Source organism: Vombatus ursinus, unplaced genomic scaffold (assembly GCF_900497805.2).
Source record: "Vombatus ursinus unplaced genomic scaffold, bare-nosed wombat genome assembly UNPS02015030.1, whole genome shotgun sequence".
NCBI classification, from domain to species: Eukaryota; Metazoa; Chordata; class Mammalia; order Diprotodontia; family Vombatidae; genus Vombatus; species Vombatus ursinus.
In genome coordinates, this window is record NW_020954808.1 from 2,525,764 (window position 1) to 2,548,783 (window position 23,020).

At 52.3% G+C, this 23,020-nt stretch overlaps 2 protein-coding genes across 3 annotated transcripts; both read right to left on the reverse strand.

The window, feature by feature from the left end:
- Window positions 1-256: 256 nt before the first annotated feature.
- Window positions 257-4,567, reverse strand: LOC114031007 (small nuclear ribonucleoprotein Sm D2). The gene is made up of 3 exons (XM_027845999.1): window positions 4,459-4,567; window positions 770-949; window positions 257-537 (listed from the first exon to the last, which is right to left on the reverse strand). Coding segments are annotated over exons 1-3 (357 nt in total). The 5' UTR covers window positions 4,461-4,567; the 3' UTR covers window positions 257-362.
- Window positions 4,568-10,715: 6,148 nt separating this feature from the next.
- Window positions 10,716-21,321, reverse strand: LOC114031058 (glutaminyl-peptide cyclotransferase-like protein). Of its 2 annotated transcripts, XM_027846078.1 has the most exons (7): window positions 21,019-21,321; window positions 13,582-13,716; window positions 12,864-13,145; window positions 12,539-12,691; window positions 11,429-11,528; window positions 11,227-11,343; window positions 10,716-11,058 (listed from the first exon to the last, which is right to left on the reverse strand). In XM_027846078.1, the coding sequence occupies exons 1-7, from the start codon at window positions 21,319-21,321 to the stop codon at window positions 10,910-10,912; spliced, it is 1,239 nt and encodes a 412-aa protein (XP_027701879.1). In that variant the 3' UTR covers window positions 10,716-10,909. The 2 variants fall into 2 exon arrangements, with proteins under 2 accessions (XP_027701879.1, XP_027701880.1); XM_027846079.1 differs by lacking the exon at window positions 12,864-13,145.
- Window positions 21,322-23,020: the final 1,699 nt, after the last annotated feature.

Sequence of the window (23,020 nt, forward strand, 5' to 3'; positions counted from 1 at the left end):
TGTGTGTGTGTGTGTGTGTGTGTGTGTGTGTGTGTGTGTGTGTGTGTTTTGGGGCAACCAGCCTGAGTACTAGGTCTGCTTCACCTCAACTGCTGTCCACCACACCTCTGCCCCAACCCCAGGGGCTCTGTCGCCCTCTTCTGTGCTCTAATCCCACCCTTGCCTCATCCGCCATTCTTACCCCAACCCCACCACGCACCCTCTCTGTGGCCACCTGTTTACTCAGCCCAACTTGGGCCACAAGAACCAGACTGGGGAAGAAAAAACAGCAAGGTTTTATTCACAAAAGGTAAAACTAGTGGACCCCTCAGCCTTATTGGGCTGAGCCAAGTATGGGGGTGGGAGGGGAGGCTCTGGCTCCGCTACTTGCCAGCAATGAGTGGATTCCTGAGGACCACGATGACCGAATCCCCCCTCAGGAACATCTTGGAAATGTAACGATCTTTGTTCACTGGTTTTGACTTTTTCTTGCCTTTGCCACTTTTGGGTACCTCCGTCCACATCTCCTTCACATTCTCCAAGACCATGTTGCAGTGCCTGGGGCCAGGAGGGGCAGGGGATGAGCAGAAAAACTGGCTAAGCCTACCCTGATGCCCTTAAAGGAAGCCCCAGAAAGAAAAGGAAGGCAGCAGAGAGCTGGGCCCTCCCCTTTGCAATGCCAGAGTCCCTTTCACCCCTGCCCACGGTCAGGGTCACAGAACTGTCCTTCCCGGGAGAGGACCCACCCTGCCCCCCCCACAAGTGGCAGCCAGGGAGGGCCATCACCCACCTGTCAAAGGCCTTCACTCGTCCCAGAAGTTTCTTGTTGTTTCGGCAATTGATAAGAACTTGGGTGTTGTTCTTCACCGACTGGGTGAGCACCGACAGGGGTCCGGTGTTGAACTCCTCCTCTTCCCGCTTCTGCAGCTCCTCAGGGGTCATCTCGCTCTTGGGCTTGTTTAGGAGACTCCTGGGGGCAGTGCATGGACACAGACACGTTGGCGTTCCCCCCCCTCCCCCCGCCTGCGGTGGCTGGCCTCCTGCGCACTAGCTCTGAACCACGTATAGCCCCCTATCTGGGAAAGGAAGAAGGACTTTCCAGGCCTTGTTCCTGATCGCTCTGCTGGGCTCGGGCTTCTCCACATAACCCAACCCTGCATCCCTGGAGCCTCATCTCACCCCTGACAAAGCCCTCAAGACTCCCATTTTACCAAGGTCCTCACACTGCCTTAATCCCCTCAATGTGCTCTGTAGGCGACCCATATGGCCAAGTGCCCCCTCCACTATGTGGTCTGGGCCAGGGACGGAGATCCTCCACAAGGCTCTGTCCTGCAAATCAGGACTCCCTTTGAATCTGTGGCTGGTGGTCTGGCAGCTCCCCTCCCATTCAGCAAGCTATTCGCATGCCCTGCTCATGCAGACCTCCCCACCCAGTGCCTCACTTGGATCCACTCAAAACAGTGGTTGGTTCAGTGGGTATCACCCACAAGGAAGGCTCCCCATTCCATCCCATTGCAGATTCAAAGATACCCAGCGCTGGAAGATATTTGGGGAAAGGGACCTTAGGCCAAATACTACCCAAGCATGAATCTCTTATACAACAGCACTGGAGTAGGGACCATTAAGCCTGTGTGAACTTCCAGTGACATGGAACTCATTACTTCATGCAAATAAAGAACAGTCCCCTAACAACAGTACTCTTCTAGACCACCAGATCTCCACAGACCGTACTCTGGGGAATCTAATGAGATCTAGATCTCCCACTCAGCTTTGGAACTCCCCTGCCAGGGGCTGTGTTGTCCCAGATGCTTAGTGTAGAATTACAGGGCTAGCTATATTTAGTTCTGCTGGGTTGCCCCACACCCTACCCCCTACCCCCAAATAATAATTACATCCATTTTCACATGGTTACCACCAAGGCCTTGTCAATACACTTCCCCACGGCTCCATTCACCATCCCAGGGAGTCCCGAGACCAAACCTTCCTTCCATAGCCACCATACCCCTATGCAGGCTGTCTGCCTCTATTAGAACGCAAGCTCACTGAAGGCAGGGATTGTCCTGATTCTGTATTTATAATCTCTGAGCGTGCTCCACAATAAGCCCTTAGTAAATCAAGTGAGATAATACCGATTAGCACAGCACACTCAGTAGGTGCTTAATAAATGCTTATTCCCTTCTCCCCCTAATAAATGCTCTTTCCTCTAGTCAACAGCCCTTAGGATTTATAAATGTCTGGGCCACTAGCTGTGTGACTCTGGCAAGCCACTTAACCTCAACGGCCTCACCAAAAATGAATAAATAAATGAATCAATAAATGAATGTCTGGGTGGAGGGTGGAGGAGGGAGTAGGGGGGAAGAGTTTCTCTTCTCAAAGAAGCTTTTGGATCTTGGAAACAGGGCAAAACATAAGCTCATGGGCAAACAAATGGCTTGGCCAGGCCACACAGCTGCAGCGAAGGGAATAAGGGCCTAAGGCCAGGGTCCCAATGCCAAAGAGTGCCCTGCCCTGTTCTGAACCACTTTTGGAGAAGGCCAATATTTTCACGGGGAAGATACTGTAGGTAGACAGCATGAGGACTGGGTCTGTTTAGGAAATGGATAGACCAGTCCAGCTGGACTATCCATACAAGGTATTCCCTCATGCTAGCTTGTCAGTGACTCTGGAAAGGGGAAGGAATTTTCTCAGGCTGCTCAGAGGGAACTGGATGAAGGGACATTTAAGCTAGAGAAGAAAAGACTTTGTTAGGGAAAGAATGACTGTCTTCAGGTACCCGAAAGACCAAGACTCGCTGCACTTGATTCCAGAGGAGACAACAATGAGGCAGATGTTTAGTGACAGAAGTGAAACCTTAACGAGACAATCAGAGAGGTTCAAGAGCCACTTGTGTGTGTGTGGGGGGGGGGGGTCACATTTCAAGCTGGATTTGGCCCAGGTGACCTCTGAGCTCTCTTCCAAGACTGCAACTTCTCCCACAGGGAGACGGCTATAGTTGCCATCTGGTTTTCTCAGTTCACCCTCTTGTGCTACTTAACTCTCAATTCCCTTTTACCTTCCTAACAATGCTCCCCATGTGGCAAGTCCCCCGTAGGATAGACCACTCAAGGAGTTCCTTATTTAATTCCTCTATAGCTTTCCAACATCAAACCCCTATGTCTATTTCTCCCCAAATGACTCCTTTATTGGGTGCCCTCTGCCCATGAATCATGGGTAGGGAAGGGTCCTCACCTGCTCCAGTTCCAATCAAGGCCTTCCCTCCCTGCAACTCTCTCACGCTCTCAGGAGATCCTTGCAGCTTGTGAACTGAATTCCCTCAGGACCTTGATCAATTCCACCCTCCGACTCCCTGTGTGGCTGGTTCTCTTTAGCCTGCTCCCAAGGTCTCCCCCTCATATCTAACCTTTAGGTCTTGGACATCTCCCAACAGCTCTCTGCCATTTGTGGCTCTTCAGCTGGACCAGCTCCACCTCTGATATCCTATGTGATGGCTCTCAGACCTGCTCCCTCCCACTTTCACCTCTCACCTGTGGCCCACCACTCTTCTCTCGTAGACCCTTCACACTTGCAGAACAATCGAAGAATTCCTGTCCTCTAACACCCTAAGATTATGGGTTTAGAGGCCTTGGAGTTTACCTGGTGCAGCCCCTCATTTTACTGAGGCCCAAAGAGTCTAACTCACTTCCTCAGTGAGTTCCTGGGGGACAGGGTCAATGCCTGGCATACGGTGGTGCTTCAGTCCTTTTTCAGTCGTGGCTGACTCTCTATGACCCCATTTAGGGTCTTCTTGGCAGAGATATTGGAATAGTTTGCCATTTCCTTCTCCAGCTCATTTTCCAGATGAGGAAACTGAGGCAAACAGGGTTAAGTGACACACTGCTAGTAAGTGTCTGAGGCTGGCTTTGAACTCAAATCTTCCTGACTCTAAGCCCAGCTCTCTACCTACTGTGCTACCTAACTGCCGCCATACTACTGGCATACAGTAGGCGCTAAATCAGTGTTTCACAGCAGGGCAGGCAGTGGATCCAGGATCCAGGGCACTGACACCGAGCCACACACACAAATATTCTACCAGACTACTTAGCCCGTCCCCTTCTTCCCATTGGCGTCTCGAGCGGCTCTACTGGCCCGTCCCCTCCACCCATTGGCTGCCAGCGCCGCTCTCCCGGCTCAGCCCCTCTTCCCATTGGCCACCCTGCCGCCTTCCTAGCCCGCCCCTTCCCCCCATTGGCCACACGCGCCGCTCTAGACTCCACGTGCTCCGCGCGCTCGCCCCCCCCTCCTCCCACGGTCGCACCCCCGCTGCGTACTACTCGCGCGCCGCCTCGCGTTCTAATCACCAATGTCGCCCGGGCGATCCCCCCAGAATGGTGGCGTTCGCTCGCCCTCCCTCAGTCCCGACTCCACTCCCTCGTGGGCCCGGCCGCGCCCCCTCCCTGGATGGCACCCCCGTGTTCGGGTGAGGGGATGACTGGTGCTCACATGGTGGCGGTGGCCTCCCGGTCCTTTGCAGTCCTGCCTTCCTCGCGCCGCCGCTGCCTCTGCACTCTGGTTCCGTTGTTCCTGCCGCCTGCAGTCACTTCCGGTTCCGGTGTAAAGGAGCGCAGCGAGGTGAGCGAGGCACTTCCGGTTCCGGGCTGAGAGGCGGTTGTGTAGGAACGGATGCACGAAAGGAAGATAATGAGGAAGGAGCGGCCGGCGCATGCGTCCTGGGTCTGGGAGTTAGCTTGAGGGAGGTTGGCGCAGCGGGTTGTCATAGCGACCGGGGATCGCTGTCCCTTGCCCAAGGGGCGGGGCCCAGGGTGCCCATGTTCCAAAGAGGGGAGCTGCCTGAGAGCTCCAGAGGACCCATTTGAGCTCCAGCTTTGGGGTGCTGGGAAGAACGTGCTTTTGGCTCCCACCCACACCGTGGTGCCCATGAGATAGAGCTAGATTTGGAGCCAGAGGACCTGAATTCTAATCCTGCCTCTACCGTCTTCTGTCACTTATGTGACCTTGGGCCCTCTCTGGGCCTCAGTTTACTCATCTGTAACCATAATAATAACAAAAACAACAGTAACAGTACCTAACGTTTCTATTGCATTTTAAAGTTTGCCAAGAACTTTAATAGGAATGAATGAAAAAGGATTAATTAACCACATTAATTAAGGATTGAAAAGTGTCAACCCCTGCCCTCAAGGGGCTTACAATCTAAGGGGGGGAATGGTGGTGGCCAGGAAAGCCACAGGGATGGAGCAGGAGTGCCTTGATTTGATCTGATTGCTGTTTCCAGGCTGAGGTGGCAGAAAATGGGGGGAGGGTTGGCCTGTAGCAGCAGGGGAGTCTGGGTCAGGGCACAGCAAAACCCACCAATCTCATTTGACTTTTCCAACAACCCTGTGAAGTAGCTGCTATTATTATCTCCAATTTGCAGTTGAGGAAACTGAGGTAAAGGTTAAGTGACTTGTCCAGAAATGTCTGAGGCTGGATTTGAACTTAGGTCTTCTTGGCTCCAGGCCCAGGGCTCTGTGCATGGTGGTGCCAGTCCTGGCCTCCATGGCTTCAGTCTCATTGCACTGCCTGCCAGGTTTGCCTTGGAGTATAGACTCGATGCTCTTTGTGGGCCTTTGGGGTCTCTGAGAAGGACAGTCCAGCCTCTCTCTGATGGCCTGAGTGACAAGGCCTTACTGCCCCCTGAGGGCCCGTGCCATGTTTGGCCAAGTCTGGCCAGCAGTGCAGAAGTCTTTTCTTAGGTCAAGCCTACCACCTGTACCTGTTGCTCCTAGTTCTGTTCTGTGGGGCCAAGCAGAAAAAGTCTCATCCCTCTGCCCTGAGAGCACTCCTCAGGGTGGTCAGGGAACCAGGAGAGCCTGGGCTCCACTTCTGCCCCAGACACTCAGCAGGAGGCAGCTGTCCTGTCCCTAGAGACTTCAGCCTTAAGCAGACAATCCAGCAAATAGAAATTCTATGTTTCGTTAGCTGCCATAGGAGAATCTGTTGAATTGGTGATGCAGGGGTTAGAGTCCTGGGCTTGGAGTTGGGAAGACCTGAGTTCAAATCTGACCCCAGACACTTAGTACCTGTGTGATTCTGGTTGCCTCAGTTTCCTCGTCTGTAAAATGGGATTAATAATAGCACCTACCTCCCAGGGTGGTTACGAGGATCAAATGAGATCATAACTGTAAGGTGTTTCGAACAGTGCCCGGCACACAGAAGGTGCTATATAAATGTTAGCTATTATTAGCATTATTACTGGAGCATGCACCATGCCATAGTCAATGCTAAGTTATTTCCAAGGGCTGGGGGAGAGCCCTAGGCCCGTCCCCCAAGCTGAGCCTTCCGTGAGGAGGGAGGGCATTCCAGGCAGGCGATGGGCTGTCCTATTCGGAACAGAGGCCAGTTTGGCGGGATTTCAGTTTAGTTCGATCAGCCTTTATTAAGCACCTACCACTTGCATTGGTACAGTCCCTGGCTGGAGGAGCTCACACGCTGCTGGAGAAGGTTACAACACGTTCAGACATACAAGCCCACGAGAAGAGGAATGCAGAGTCATTTAGAGACAGAGTGCCTGGGAAGGGCCTCGGTCGGAGGGGCCCCTGAGCACCTGAGCTGGGCCGGCTCTGTCCAGAGCCCAGGATCCTAAGAAGTAGAGGCTATGCCTGCCCATCTTGGAAAGTGGACTGTGACGTCAAAGGCACCGACTGTGAGGGGTTCTAAGCGCCAAGCTGAGGCATTCATATTTTACTCAGGAAGAACGAGGGAGCCATCCCTGGGGCAGCCACCAGCGTGCTGAGAGCCGGTGGTCCTGGGAGTGGAGGAAGGGCTAAAACAGGAGACAAGCCTCGGCATCTGGGCTGAGGGGAGAAGGTGCAGATGACAGCGTGGCGGTCGGGAGGGAAGAAATGTGGTGGTGCCTTCAGCAGAAGGAAAGACGTTAAGAAAGTGGGGGAAGGAAAGAGTGCCATGGACTTGCTGAGCGTGCGCTGAATGGGCGCACCAGGGCCGCCGTCCGGCGAGGAGCTCTGGAGAGAGCCGAGGGCTGGGCTGGCGGAGAGGGTCACCTCAGCCTCCGGGTGATGACTGAGCCATGGAGGAGGTCGGCAAGAGCGTCTGGAGCAAACATTCTCAACACGGGGACTGTGAACTTGGGTTTTTAAAAGGACATTTGGAGGACGGTTTCATTATAATTGGTTTCCTTTGTAACCGTGTATTTTTAGTTTATGCATTTGAAAACACGATTGTGAGGAGTCCATCGGCTTCACCAGCCTGCCAGAGGCACAAGGAGAGGGTCCAGGGGAGGGGCCTGGGCCTAGCCAGTGGTGCCGATGATGCTGCTGAGGGGGTTGTGGGGGGCTCAGCCGGAGAACTAGGAAAGGACAGCCATGGATACCTAAGGAAGAGACGTCACTGGGAACCTTGGAGCCATCGGTGTCCCTTGAGAAGTGGGATTGAAGTTAGCCTTGCAAAGGGTTGAGAGCGAGTGGGAGGTAGGGTAGTAGAGGCAAGGAGACAGAAGACAGCTTTTCTGTTTAGCTGTGAGACACGAGGAGAGATGTGGACAATAGCTTGGGGGTTGGGGAGACCTGGACACGTTTGTAGGCAACAGGGAAGGAGGGGAGAGGGCTTGGGAAGAAGGGCCACCTTTTCCTCAGCAAATGGAGGAAAGAAGAGAATGGGGATGGGGCCGTAGAGGGGCTTGGGGAGAAGAGGGAGCGCATCACGATGGGCGACGTCTCTCTTCTCAGTCACGTATGGGGTGACAGGTGAGGTCGAAGGCTTGAGAAGGGTTTGACCACAGCCAGCGTGGGGGGGGGGGCCTGGGAGATTCACGAACTGGTGGCCCGTCAGCCTGGTTGTTGGCAGACAGTCCTTGGCTACGTGTGAGAAGGAGCAGAGAAGGTGGGTGGTGGGCAAACTCAGGATTGGGATTTGGGAAGCTGCTCAAATACAGAGACTGCCTTTTCTTTTTCTTTGTATCCCTGTTACTGAGCACAGTGCCTGGCACACAGTAGGTGCTTAATAAATGCTTATTGGCTGATGAGAAGGATACATCAGGCAAAAGATTTAAAGGTACAGGACAGTGTCCAGGTGAACCAATGAACTTTAGATGTGGTCAAGATTGTGAAGGGAAGAAGGGGTGACTGATGGTCGAGGAAGTTGGAGGAACTGTTGTTCATGCTGAGGAACAGGTTTGGGAGGAGTGAGGTAGCAGGAAGGATGCAAAGAGGGGAAGCCACGAGGGGGAGGCATTTCAGAGTCCTAGACTACCAGAGGTTACAGATCTAGAACTACAAAGACCCGTAGAGGCCATTGGCCCCAGTGCCTCATTTTACACTGGAGGAAGCCAGGGTGTAGAAAGGTACGGTGACTGTGAGATGAAGGGGGAGGGCACGCCCCTTCTCCTGGCTGGCTGGGCTGGGACGCCAGGAGGGTATTGGAGGGGACATCACCAAGAGTAGGGCAGGGGGACAGAAGCATGGGAGGCAGATGCTGAAGAGCCCTTGAGAAAGGAAAGGAGATGACTGCCTGCCTCAGCACTGGGAGAGGGTGATGTCCCTGGACAGGACGTATCCTTGTTTCCTAGCTGTACCACTCAGGAGAGTTACCCCGTCTGCTGGGCTCAGACTGCCGGTGTTAAAATAATAAGAGAGCCTTACTAATAAAAAACAACATATTGTATCCCACACAGGTGTGGAAGACCTGCCCATCTTACGTTGCACTTGCTAGGGAGAGGCAGTCTCCTGCCTCAGACGCTTCCAAGCTGATAGAACAAGCCTTTATTAAGGCCCTCTGTATAGGGAATACAAAGACAAAAATGGAGACTAGGTCCTGCCCTCCCAGAGCTTACACTCTCTTTGACAACATGCCAATACATAAGTATATTCAGGCCCATTTAAGGAGGAGGAAGGGAGCACTGACAGCCTGGGTTCGAATCCTACAGCAGACACTTGTTAAACCTCTGTGTGCCTCAGTTTCCTCATCTGTGAAATGGAAGCACAATAGTCCCTGTCTCCCAGGACTCTTTTGTGGGGCCCAGTGAGACAATGCAGCTGAAGGAATCTGCAGAATGTCGGGGTCAGGAAGGGAGCTAAGCCTGGAAGGAAGCCGGGGACTGGACAGGAGAGAGCATTCCAGGCAGGCAAGGAGGCACGGAGCTGGAAAATGGAAGGCTAAAAGGCCAGTCTGCCTGGAAAGGCAGGCTGAAGCCAGCTGCTTGATCCTGGCACTAATAGGGAGCCATGGAAGCTTCCTGAACAACGGAGTGAAGATGGTTTTGGCAGCTGGGTGTAGGATGCACTGGAGAGGGGACAAAGTGGAGGCAGGGAAACTGAGGAAGAGGCTGTTGTGATACTGATGGTGCGGGGCCTGAACTGCCGTGGCAATCTCTGGAGGCCGGCTGAATGATCGTTGGCAGGTCCCTCGACCACTCTGACCCTCCCTTTCCTTCTCTGTAAAATGGAAATGGCCCCCTATAGGGTGTCCTGAGGCTCATGGGTGAACACATTTCAAGGCTGGATAAAGACTGCCCTCCTCTCCCAGGAGCCTGCCACAAAGGAGACACCCTGCCCACAGCTGCTGCCGTCCTGACCTGGAGGGGACCCTGGGCTTCTCCCTAGGGGAGGGCAGGCTCAGCCAGGCCTGACTGGCCAAGTGGCCTGTATGCATCTCACTTTCAGGGACAAGCCTAGCTCAGGGCTCCGAGGCTGCTGGGCACCAGAGGGCCGGTTGCCAGGGATGCCCAGCTGACCGTGCACCAAGGGGTGGCAGGGGCCTCATCCCTCTATGGCCCAGAGACCTCTGGGAGCAGGTCAGTGTAGGAGGGAATTGGCTGGTTCCCCCATAGGTTCCTGAGAGAAAAACTGTGCCTAGGGGACAGCTAGGTGACACAGTGGACAGAGCATCAGCCCTGGAGTCAGGAGGATCTGAGTTCAAATCCGGCCTCAGACACTCAACACTTACTAGCTGTGTGACCCTGAGCAAGTCACTTAACCCCTATTGCCTCACCAAAAAGCAAAAAAAAAAAAAAAAGAAAAAAAGAAACTGTGCCTATTAACAGATGCTTCCAGGAGCTAGGATGCTGGAAATTGTTCATGGTCAAAACCCTCTGGGTCTTAGTTTCCTCATAGTAACAGCTGAGCTGTAATGAGGACCAAATGAGATCATAGCTGTCTGAGCATCAAAATGATCTCGTAGGTGCCTATTAAGTGCCTGTTCTGAGCTAGGTGCACACAGTAGGTGCTTAATAAAGTAAATCATCATCATGATAGTTAGTGGTCAGCCCTCCATATTTGTACATATGTCACCTCCTGTGATCTCCACAGCAGCTGCAGCGGGGGATGGATTGGAAGGCTTTCGTGTGAAGATATTAATTATTATCAGCACTTTACAGATGAGAAAACTGAGGCCTAGAGAAATCTGGGTCACACGTGTGTGTGAGTCAGGATTTGAACTCAGGGCTTCCTGACTCCAAGTCCAGCACCTTGACCAGTTTGCCTCCATCTGCCCAGTGAACGGCCTCCTTCCCTTCCTTGGAGGCCCACCGCAGGGGCCACAGCCGCTGCTCCCCTTCTCCAAACGACCCAGGATTTACTTCTCTGTTTACCAGAAAAGACAATGAGTTCTCTAAGGATTTTTCCTCTCCCATCCTTGTCTCCCAGAGCCAGGCACACAGTAGGTGCTTAATAAGTGGTGGCTTGCCCTCCTCAGCCTGGCAGCTCTCTGAAGACAGGCCCCTCAGACCGAAGGAACAAAGCCAGAGATAAGAGAAGGAGGATTTTTCTCACAGCAGCACGTTTGTGTAATCGATCCCTGAGGGTCACAGTCTGGCTCTTCTCCCCACCCCCTCCACCGCTGTCCGGAAGGCACAGTCCATGGGTCTGCGGGGTCCCCACTGGGGCAGGTGCTCAGAATTGGCTTTGCCCCGAGCCAGGACAAGGAGCCTGTTGTCCAGGGGCTAGAGGAGGCCCAGGTACTCAGCCAGGAAGATGGTAAGGATGCGACTGAGGTTGTGCACTGTGGGTGGATGCAGGTTGGTCTCAGTGTCAGCTGCGGTGTGCCAGACGGCAGGGAAGGGTGTGGGGATGAGGTGCAGAATGGGCACGCCTGGAGAGGGAAAGACAGCAGAGGGTTGTGAGACAGGAGACAGGAGGGGCCATCCAGGCACGGCCCCAGGCACAGTCAGGCCGGGCCCAGCGACAAGCCGCTGTTTGGCTCTCCAGCCTCCAAGCCAGGCCGGGTCGGGGATCCGGGGACCCAGGGACCCATCCCTACCTCTTCGCAGGAAGGGGGTGTGGTCGTCATCCACGGCCCCATAGGGTGGTCCTGGCTGGAAATACGTCACCTCCCGAGGATGGGATGCCAGAAGCCCCAGCCGGTGAAGCCGCTTCTCTGCAGCAGCAGAGAGGAGGAGGAGGGGGTCAGAGAGGCCCCCCTCAGGGTGGGGCTGCTCCCCTCCTCCCTTGCCCCCCATTACCTATCGAGCTAAGCCGCTGGAACCAGGGGGCTGTGTGGCGGAAGTGACTCTTAATGATGGGGTCACGGGCTCCCAGCAGGTCCAGGAGGACAAACATTTCCTGGGACAGACAGAGAGACAGACAGACAGAAGAAGCATGAGCTGCCCTGCCGATGGCCAGACTGGTCAGGAAGGGCCTTGGTCCTCCCCTGTGTCTGTACACAGAGACAGAGCCTCTGATTTTCTGCTACAACTCAGTGGTCCTGCCGCATCTGTGCCCACACGGCCTGCAGAACAAAGGGAGACGAATGCCTTGCTGGTGGTCCTGTCACTGCTGCAGGTTCTGGCCTTGGGCCTCACAGGGAGCTGGCGGGAAGGCTGGGGCCCAGGATTGGGGATCTCTGCCACGGATGACCCCAGGATGCCAGCCGGGGCTGGAGGGTAGGGAGGGGAAGCTGAGGCCCAGGTCCACCTAGGCCAAATGGGGCGGCTACCTCTGGACCCAGCAGCCAAGCTCTCCCTGATGCTACATGCCTCTGGCCTTAGAAGCATAAGGCTTCTCATGGAGTCCTCTCCAGCAATGATCTCCCAGGGCAGCTAGGTGGCCCAGTGGATAGACTGCTGAGCCAGAAGTCAAGAAGACCTGAGTTCAAATCTAGCTTCAGACACTTAGCAGCTGTGTGACCCTGGGTAAGATACAACTCCAGGTTGCCTCAGTTTCCTCAACTGTAAAATAGGGATAATAATAGCACCTACCTCTCAGGGTTGTTGTGAGGAACAAATGAGATCATATTTGTAAACACTCAGCATGGTGCTTGGCACACAACTGGTGCTTAATAAATGCTTATTACCATCCGTACCCAGAAAACCTGCCCACCCACCCGCAGGAAAAGAAATCAGGCATCCCTGATCTCTCAATCGTAGCCCCCCTCTAACCCTGAAGTTTCCCCATATTTCTCCTGGACAGGAGCCCAAAGGAAAGAAAGTGAACCACTTGGTTGATAAGGTGGGGGGCACAACGGGGAGCCCTGGAGGAAGAAGATGGATGCTGAAGAATGGCCTGAGGCTGGGAGAAAAGGGAAGGAGGAGGCCTGGGGCCAGGGATCCCCCACTCACACTCCAGGTACTCACAATTGCCTGAATCTCTGAGGTGCCAAAGTCATGGGGCGTCTGCTCCATACGCTGGGCCAAGTGTCGGGCCCCATAGAGAGAGTCTTCTGGCCCCCACTCCTTCAAGGCCTCTTCCCCATCCAGGAAAAGGAGCTGAAGGGTCACAGGAGCCCCCTGTCAAGAGAGAGTGAAGAGCCATCAGGAACAGAAAGGAGGCAGATGTCACCCCTTCCTCTCCACCTCCCCCAAAACCAAGCTTTGGCAGTGAACGTTCTCTGTTCCAGAAAAGTTCCTCCAAGGTTATCCCTCCTTCCCTCTCCCCACAATGGTCCCTCGTTCTCATTACCCGGTCCTTAGAACGGCCAAGCTGAGGGTCAAGGGCACGGACGAGCTCAAGTAGCAGAGCACAGGGCACAGCAGAGTCTGTGGCACCCAGGAAAGGGGGTGCACCTGGAGGGAAGAGCTTGGAATCCAAGTGGCAGGCCAGGGTCAAGCGGCGGGGGGCTTCTGGGGACAGTGTGGCCACCACATTGGCGAAGGCCATAGGCCCTAGTGGGGTCAGGGCTGAGAAGGCGTCCACCTCCACCTGCCAGCCGGCACCTAGAGCCCGGAGCTCATCCTCCAAGAACTGTGGGTACAGGACGGAGGCTTGGAGGGCCAGGAAGCCTGGGTCCTGGCTATGAGTCTGGGGGGAGGTCTAGTGGCACAAATGCCTGTGTCCTGGCTATGAGTCTGGGGGGACCCAGTGGGTCAGGAAGCCTGGGTCCTACTGTGAGTCTGGGGTGGGGGGGCTAGTGGGCCAGATGCCTGCGTCCTGGCTAGAAACCTAGAAAAGAGAGCTAGGACGTTCTAGACACCTGCATTCTGTGTACAGATAGAGGGTAGGGAGGACTTGGTGGGCATAGTAAGGACATTTAATTTCTCCAATAGATCAGGGGAGGAGGGTGAGCTCAGAAGTCTAGGATTCCCAGTGCCTGTCTATGGGTCTGGTAAGGATCTAGGGCATTTAAGATTCCCAGGCCCACTCTAATCCCTCTTCCCTCCCAGGCCCTTCTCTTCCTTACCTGTCGGACCTTCAAGTTCCCAGGACTACCTGGTGGCCTTTCAACCAGCAGGGGCTGAAGGTACTTTCCCCAGAGGCGTTGGGGGTCCAGTTGTTCTAACAATGCCCGAAGGTGGACTTCAGGGAGGCTTCGGGCCTGCCGGGATTGGGATTGGGAAGAGAACAGCCAGGCCTGAGGGACAACCCCTCGGTTCCCTCCCCATCCCTGCCCTCTATTCTGCCTCCCCAAGGCCGTCCTATGCCCACACTAACTCTAAATGGCCCCCTCAGTCTAAAGCATCACAGACCCATGGAACATTAAGAGGAACAGAATGCTGGGGCCCTAGAACTTTGGGAGTCACAGGATGTTTGAGTTAGGAAATGTTCGAACAAGAAGAGTCACAGAACACTAGAAATGAGAAATTTCTTTAAAGAAACTAAAGATGGAGAGAAAGGATCCATGGTACAAAAACTCACAGCCAGCCCTTTTATTGTATGTAGCAAAGGACTGAAAATTAAGGGGGTGTGCGTCATCTGGGGGATGGCTGGCCAAATGGCCTATGGACATAATGGAATATTATGGTGTTATAAGAATGACAAAGGATGGTTACAGAGAAACCTGAGAAGATTTGTATGAACTGACACAGAGCCAAGCGAGCAGGACCAGAAGGTGGATTTAAACAATGACTACAACATTGTAACAGAGAACCACCATGGAGAACTTAAGAACTCTGGTGAAATCAATTGATGACCAATCATGATTCAGGATTCCAATGCTCCCAGCGTGTGAATTTCTTTTTCTGGCTGGATACCTTTGAACTGGCCTTTCCCCATGTCTGGAATGCTCTGTCCAACTGCCCCCACCTCCCAGCTTGCTTTGAGACTCAACTCAAATCCCACGTTCTGCAAGACCTTTTCTGGGTCTTGTCTGTACCCAGTTGTTGCCATGTGGTCTCTCCCAATTAAAATATGAGCTACTTGAAGACAGAGCCCCTGGTTTTGCCTTTCTTTGCCTTAAGAGCCTGGCACATAGTAAGTGTGTTGACTTGCTGATTCTATTTGGTTAAAAGGAAGGGCATTCTGGGGTGGGAGGTGGGGGAGAGGGAGGTCAGTAATACTGATGCCAAAAAGAAAAAAAGAAAAGAAAAGATCAGTGAAACTTTTTTTTTTTTAATGGACAGAGATCAGAAGGCAATTCAGAATGAGACAGGTAGGATAGCTCTGAAGCCAAGGTGTTGAATTTGTTCATGTACACATGTGTACACACACACACACACACACACAAAACTCGAACTGTACCTAATAGACTTGTATTTCATGTACAATCCTTTATCTGTTCTTTGCATGTGAAAATGCTCATGTTTGTTAGTTTCATAATACAAATAATTTTTTCCCCAAAGGATAACAGAATTTTAACATGATAAAAGTCCATGAATAACAGCTCTGAGGTTCTGTAAATGCCAGGATCTTAGAACTTGAGAACGTCAGAACTGGAATTTGGAACTCTGCCCCAAAAGGTTACTAAACTCTGCATACCCCTTGATCCGGCAATACCACTACCAGGGCTATACCCCAAAGAGACCAAAGGAGGAAAAGGACCCATATGTAAAAAAACAGCTATAGCAGCTTCTTTTCTTTTCTTTTGGCACCTTTATTGTGCAAAACTTTGTTTTATTAGCTTCTTTTCTAGTGGCAAAAACTGCACACTAAAGGGGGTGTTTTGGTGACTGGGGAATGGCTAAACCAATTCTGCCATGTGAGTGTAAGAAAAATGGCAAAATGGACAGTTTCAGAGAAACCTGAGAAGACCTGTATGAACTGATGCAAAGTGCTGCAAGCCCAACCAGGAAAACAATTGCTACAAGCTCAGCTACACTAGAAAAGACAACTTCGAAAGATTTTGGGTCTGTGATCGCTGCAATGACAAACATTCTGGAGGGCTGAAGATGAAGCAGCTGGCATCTCCAGATAGAGAAGAGATGGACTCAAAATGCAGAATGAGACCTATATTTTTCACTAGAGCCAAGGAGGGAATAAGCTTCATTTGACTTTGTTGCTATGGTTTTGCTTTTTCTCTTTCTCTTTTCCTTCTTTTTCCCTTGCTCCTTTTTCTTTACGTTTGTCCTCCATTCCTCCCTCCCTCCCTCCTTCACTCCAATTTAATGGATGGGGGAAGTGGAAGGGAGAGAAAAACAACGAATAATTAAGGCATAGTCAATTTTTTTATTAATTATATAATTAATGGTTAATTGATAGAGGGGGGAAAAGAATGTCAGAGCTGGGAAAGGACCGGAGATACCACCTAGTTTACTGTCCAGGGATGGAGCCAGCAAGGAAGGAAGGAATGTCACTGAGAAGAGGAAGGAAAGGAGAAGGAGTAGAGAACAAATCTGAGGCCCTTGGGGGAGGGGGGATCTGAATAATCTGAACAGTAAACAGCTGCTTGGCCACCTGGAAATGATGACACCAAAACTGTCCAGTAAGGAACGGAGGCAGTGGATACAAGGTGCCCTTAGGGGAAAAGGCGCCAGCCGCTGGGGGCACCAGGAGTGAATGGAGCCAGGGATTCTGTGAGGTGAAGAAGAGGAGGGAGGGCTTTCTGGGCAAGGTGGACGGCCGGCACACAGGCACAGTGATGGACTGTCATGTGTGAATGACAGCGAGAAAACCACTTTGGCTGGATCTCAGAAGCCACGGAAGGGAGTAATGTAGAATAAGGCTGGAAAGGTAGGTCAGGGCCAAGTGGCAAAAGACTTTAAATGCCACAGGGGGAGGGGTGTCATGGGATTTGGGAAACTTCCTTTAGCAGCTAAATGGAGAATGGATTAGAGAGGAGGCAGGGAGCCCAGTGGGAACGTTATTGCAGTAAGATAGGTGAGCAGTGACCAGGGTGGCGGCTGGTATGAGTCGAAAGAAGGGGACCTATGGGAGAGGTATTGTGGAGACAAGAATCAAACTCGTTAATGGTGCGAGGGAGAATCAGAATCTGAGGATAACACCAAGGTTGCAAATCTGAGTGAATGGAAGGATGGTGGTGACCTAGACAATAGCAGGGAAATTCAGAAGAAGATGGGTCAAATATTTTACCAAGATTTCAGCCAACTGTTTGGTAACATTTCTAATGCCATTCCTGTGTAAAATACAGAGTGTGGTACAATTAGTTAGATCGACAACAAGCTGAAAGGCCAGAAACAAGCAAGAGTCATCAATTCTGTAATTTTGTTTCCATCTATATATTGAGCCCTGAGCTTGAGTCTTGCATCACCAACTGCCTGGACATTTCAAACCGGATGTCCCGGAGCCATCTCAAACTCAACATGTGTAAAACCGAACTGATGACCTTTCCCCCTAAGCCTCCCCATCTTCCAAACTGCCCTGTTTCCGTCAAGGACGCCACCATCTTCCCAGTGTCTCCGGTTTGGAACCTTGGCATTATCCTGGCTCCCGCACTTTCCCTTATCCCATATATCCAGTCAGGTGCCAAATCTTGCCCTTTCCACCTTCACAACATCTCTCCTCCGACCCCTTCTCTTTACTCACACAGCTGCCATCTTAGTTTGGGCCCTCATCACCTCGCCAAGATCATTTCAATTCCCCCCTCACTGGTCTTTCACAGGTCTCTCCCCACTTGTCTATCCTAGACACAGCAACCAAAGTAATTTTCCTTATGCACAGACTTGACCATGTGGTTCCCCTACTTGGCCAACTCCAGTGGCTTCAGATTGCCTCAAACTGTTCTGGCCCCAGACTCTCCCTCTAGCCTCACTGGACATCAATCCCCTGCCTGTACTCTGCAATACAGCCAAACTGACCTTCTCATGTAACACATGATCTCCCCATCTCTTTGCTCTTGTGTTGACCATCTCCCATGCCCAGCATCCACTCCTCTTTGCCTCATAGAGCACATGTCTTCCTTTAAGATGCAACTTGGGCACCATCTTCTGCAAGGAGCCTTCCCCGAGCTGCCCAACTGCTCCTACCTTTCCTCCCAAGCTACCATATATTTAATTACTTTGTATATACATATATATGCATGTTATGCTGTCTATACCCTTTTATGTACTTGTCTCTTCCTCCTAGAATATAAACTCATTATGAGTACAACTACTTTGTATATAGATATGTAATTATACTTTGTATATACTTCATATATAGATATACATTTATTACCTTTATGTTATATTTTAACCTACATTAAGACTTTGGGGGTACTTTGTCTCCCCCGCACAGTAAGTAGAGATTGTTTTTATCTTTGTATCTCCAGGGCATGGTACACAGTAAGTGATTACTAAATGCTTACTGATTGGTTGCATATCAACTTGAAAGAAAATGGATTGCCCCAGCTAGTTAATATTTTCATCAGTTAATTGAATAAAGGCACAGATAACACCCTAATCATATTACAGACGATGGTCAGGACCCAAGAAGATCATAAGAGGCTGGGTAAATGAAATTTAGTAAACATTAAGTCTGACACTTGGGTTCAAGATGCCAGCTCACAAGTATAATACGGGGAAGGGGAAGCTAGATGGAGGTTCAGCTGAAGAATACCTGGGAGTTTCAGGGCCCTGCAAGCTCAATATGAGTATGATGTAGGAGGCCTAACAAGCTAATGTGCTCTCCATCTATATTCACAGAGGCCTAGCTTTGAGGAACAAGGAGGTGGTATTGTGCCCTGGTCAGAACATCTCTGGAGTATTGTGTTCAGGTGTGGGCACTACACATTAGGAAGACCCCTGATACACTGGAGAGCATTTGTGGAGGGCAATCGGAATCCAGATGAGCCCTGAGCCAGTGCCAGATAAGGATGGCTTGAAGGGGCTAATGATGTTTAGCCTAGAGAAGAAAAGGTTCAGGGGGCTCCCTGAGAACTGGGTCCTGTCTATAACTCTAGAGGAAAAAATTGGGAGGTCTGGGGTATGCAGTCTTTCTATGGGACTGCAATTTTGGGGGAGCAGAGGAAGGTCAGTGGGATGGGGAAGCATCCTGGGAGTCTGGCTTCAGATCTGGGGCTAACCTAATGAAATCAATAGAACCTAGAGCAAAAAGTGACCTTTGAAGTTGTCCAAAGCTCTTATTTTATCAATAGGGAAACAGCCACCCATGGAGGTGAAGGTGCTTGCTGAAGATCACAAGAGGGGCATTTGTTGGGATTCGAACCCAGCCCGTGACTCCAAAGCCATCAGCAGAGGGTCACACACCTGGGCTCTGTCTTCCCCCACCTGTCAGCTCAAAGATCTGGGAAGGAAACTGGGCCTTTCCTGTAGGGAAGCATTTGGCCTTCTTTGTGAGACCACTAGGACAGCTGTGCCTGGAAGAGGGGTGGGGCCAGAGGAACATCTGGTGCTGGGAACTGGAAACCACCCAATGGGACAGAATTACATGAGCCACCAGCAGATGTGATGGATTTTGGCTGGCTCTGGGCTGAGAGGAAGGAGCCACAGCCCACTGGTAGAGAGGACCTTTGAAATGATCGGGTACACCATATCTTTTATAGAGGCACAGGGAACGGAAGAGACAGTCTCACCCATAATTTCATAGGCAGTCAAATAGGGCTTAAAACCCAGGTACTTGAACTACCAACCCAGGACTTTTCACAGGGGAAAGAATTGCAGACCAGGCCGAGTAGGTGTAGAAATACTGGACTCAGAATCAGGGGTCCTGTCGATGAGTCTACAGAAGGGTTACCTTACGTCTGTACATTGGTCACAACCCATTGGGTCTTGGGAGGGGACTTAGCCTTACAGCCTTCAGTTAGCGTGCAAAGGGGCCTGGAGCTGAGCCATGCGGCCCATTCTTCTAGTCTCTGAAGCTCCTAACCTTGGTGTTATCCTGGATTCCTCACTCTCCCTCACCCCACATGTCCAGTTAGTTGCCAAATCTCGCCATTTCTACCACTGTCTCTCTCCCATCTGACTCCTCTCCACTCCCACAGCTTTACTGCAGGCCCTCACCACCTCTCCCCTAGATTCCTTGGTAATAGTGATACTAATGGGTCTCCCCACCTCAGATCTCTCCCCACTCCAGTCTACCCTACACCAAGTCACTTTCCTGAAGCATAGAGCCGACAGTGTGACTCCCTTGCACATCCCCTCCAGTGGCTGGCTTCCTACTGCCTTCACTCCCAGGCGTAGCTTTCAAAGCCTTCACCACACTGGCCCCCACCCATCTTTCCAACCTCACCAGACATCATCCCTCTTCTGCAGTCTGCAATCCAGCCAAGCTGGCCTTCACTCTGTCTCTCATTCATGAAATCTCCCATCTCCCATCTCCATGTCTTTGTGCTCTGGCCGTGTTTGGGATACATTCCCTCCTTACCTCTGCCCCATAGAGGCCCCCTCTACATGTTACACCCAGTTCAATTAGATATCAATTATATAATGAACATAAAGTTTGTAACTACAACTATGTACAAGTTAGGATGTAAACTCTTTGCCAGTAGCGATGATTCCATTCTCTGTGCTTTTATCCCTAGGCCTAGGAGAGCAAACAATAGAACGCTTGTTGAGTAGTTTTCCATAAATGGTGGTAGTAGTGGGGGGGGGGGGGTTGGTCTTCCCTAGAGTAATATGTTTGTGGGATCAGTCTCCTGTGGCCTAGGAGGCCAGTGTTCCCTCAATTTATCCATGGGGTGTGTGTCCAGGTTTCTGTCTCCCATGGATGGGGGGAGCAGTATCTTGTGGATAGATGTATGTGTGTGTGTTGGGGGGAGTGCTAAGCTCTCCTGGATAAGGGTGATTGTGTGTGGGGCAATGTTAGTTTCCAGTGAATAGGTGTGTGTGTGGGGGGGTCCAATCCTTCCCAGATATGTGGGGGGCGCTGTCAGTCTCTAGTAGATAGGTCTATATTGGGAGTGTCAGGCTCCCTAGGATCAGTGATGAGTGGTCAGGCCCATCCTATACTGGTGGATGGGTGGGAGGGGGTCAGTCTCTCATAGATAAGTTTGGGAGTGGTGATGTTAGTCTCCAGTGAATTAGTGGGTGTATTGTCTCTGGCAGATTGGATGGGGAGGCTGTCAGTCTCCCATGGAGCAATGAGGGGGGATCTGTCAGTCTCCTATGAGTCCCTGGGGGGTGTCAATCTCTGATGGATTACTGGGGGGGGGGAGGTATCTGTCTCCCATGGGTCAGCTGGGCTGAGCTGTGTGTGTGTCAGTCTTCCCATGGGTCAGTGGTGGAGGGATCAGTCTCCCGAGGGTCAGTGGGGGCTGCCAGTCTTCCCTGGGTCAGTGGGGGGTGTCAGTCTCCCATGGATCAAAGGGGTGTGTATTAGTCTCCCAGGGTCAGTGGGTGTGTGTGAGGCTCCCATGGGTGGGGAGTATCAGTCTTCCAGGGGTCGTGGCGGTCCCGAGGGTCAGTGGGGGCTGCCAGTCTCCCACGGGTCGGCGGAGGGGGGTGATGGATCATCCCAGGCTCTCTCCCGGCAGGGCTCTCCCGCCCAGCTCCCCACTCCCTCTCACCTGCCGCTCCGGGCTGCCTCCGCTGTTCCTCCTTCGGGGCGCCTCTGCTCCTCCGGCTCCTCCTCCCTTTTTCTCTCCTCCTCCCCTTTCCCCTCCCCCTCCCCCCGGCGCCCAGGCCACGTAGAGCCCGGTGCCTACGGCCAGTGCCACCAGCAGGAGCGGCAGGGGCGGCCGGAGCAGCCGGCGCCGGAGCAGGGGCCGGGTCTGGGACGCCTGGGGCGGCTCGGGCGGACCGCGCTCCCCGCTCCGCCGTCGGGCTCGCCCCTTGCCGCCCCCGGGGCCCCCTCCGCTGCCTTTCCGCATGGTCCCGGACCTGCAGAGCAGCCTCTGCGGCCCGGCAAGCCGAGGTGTGCCCGCCGCGCCACGCCCCTCCGGAAATAACCCGGCCAATGAATTCGAGCTGAGTAGCGATCGCGGCCAATGGGAGGTCCCGACCCAGGCACACGGGGGCACGCCCCCTCCCGCCTCCTTCGGCGGCAGGAGGAAGATTGGCTCCTCGGATGCCACGCCCACCGAAATCGTCAAGGGAACCCGGCACTTGCTACCCCCAACCTACCTGTGGACGATTGGACACTCCCCCAAAGGGCATGACTCTGATTGGTTCTACAGAGGACACGCCTCCCGAACTTCTGATTGGAGAAAGCGAAGGCGCGCTCCCCTTTAACCAGAGATGGTCGGGCCCAAGTCTGAAGAGCTTATTTGCTCTCGTGGGAGCCGCGGTGTTCGTGTAGTGCGTGCGCCTTGTCCACGTGGGCCCACGAGCTCCTAAGGTCCTGGAAGCCTGGACTGTTGCCGTTTGGAAGCAACGTCAGAGGGCATCTCTTCCAGCGAGTGTCCTGTACTGCACCGCAAGAGTGGGCATCCTGCCTCAGCTCGGAGCCCCACAACTAGGCGAAGCCCCACGTTTCCTGGCGGCCCATGACATCTGTCTGGGGCAGGGCTAAACCCAGGGAAGCTTGACCAGGCCTCAAGCTGCCTCTGAGCTCTGCCCTCTGGGGCCAAGTAATTATAAGAATAAAATAATTATCTAGTGCTGGAAGGTTTGCAAATATGTGCTTTACAAATATGATCTCATTTGATCTTCACAAGAAGTCTGGGAGGCAGGCACTATTCCCATTCTACAGCCTAGGAGACGGAGACTGACAGAGCTTAAGTGACTTACCCAGGGTCACAGAGGATGGATTTGAACTCAGGTATTCCTGACTCCAGGTCAAATACTCTGTCTACTGCAGACCACCTGTTTCCATGTTTATTCGAACATAAAAGCACCGTTACTGTGGAATGATCACCAGATTTGAAGACAAGAGGACCTGCATTGAAATCATGCCTCTGTACCATACTACATGTGTGGCCACAGACAAGCCACTTCAATTCTCTGGGGCTTGGTCTCCTCTTCTATAAAAATAAGGACTTGTCCAGCTCTAAATCGATGGACCTAAGGTGCACTATCTAGTTCTCTTCCATAGGAAAGCCCTTCAGATACTTGAAGACCATGATCAAGTGCCCCCGGAGGGTGAAACAGCCCCACTTGCTTCAGCTTAGGACTCTTGACTGTTCTGCACCATTCTGGCAACCACCTTGGTTACCCTTCTGTGGTAACTTTATTTTAGGATCCTGGATCTGAAGGTGAAAAGGACCTCCGGGGCCATCTAGTTCAATTCCTTCACTTCATAGAGGAAACTGAGTTCCAGGGAATTTAATTGTCTAACCCAGGGTTGTCACCCCGGCAGAAAACATCAGAGGTGAGATCTGAATTCAGGTCCTCTGACTCTATAACCTGTGCCCTTTCCTCTGCCCTTCCTAAAATGTGGCTTTTTTTTTTCTTTTTGATGAGACAGTCGGAGTTAAGTGACTCGTTCAGGGTCACACAGCTAGTAAGTGTCAAGTGTCCGAGGCCGAATTTGAACTAAGGTCCTTCTGACTCTATCCACTGCACCACCTAACTGCCCCTATTATAGCAGCCAGAGGGTAAATTGTGGTTTGACCATATAACAAAGTATAG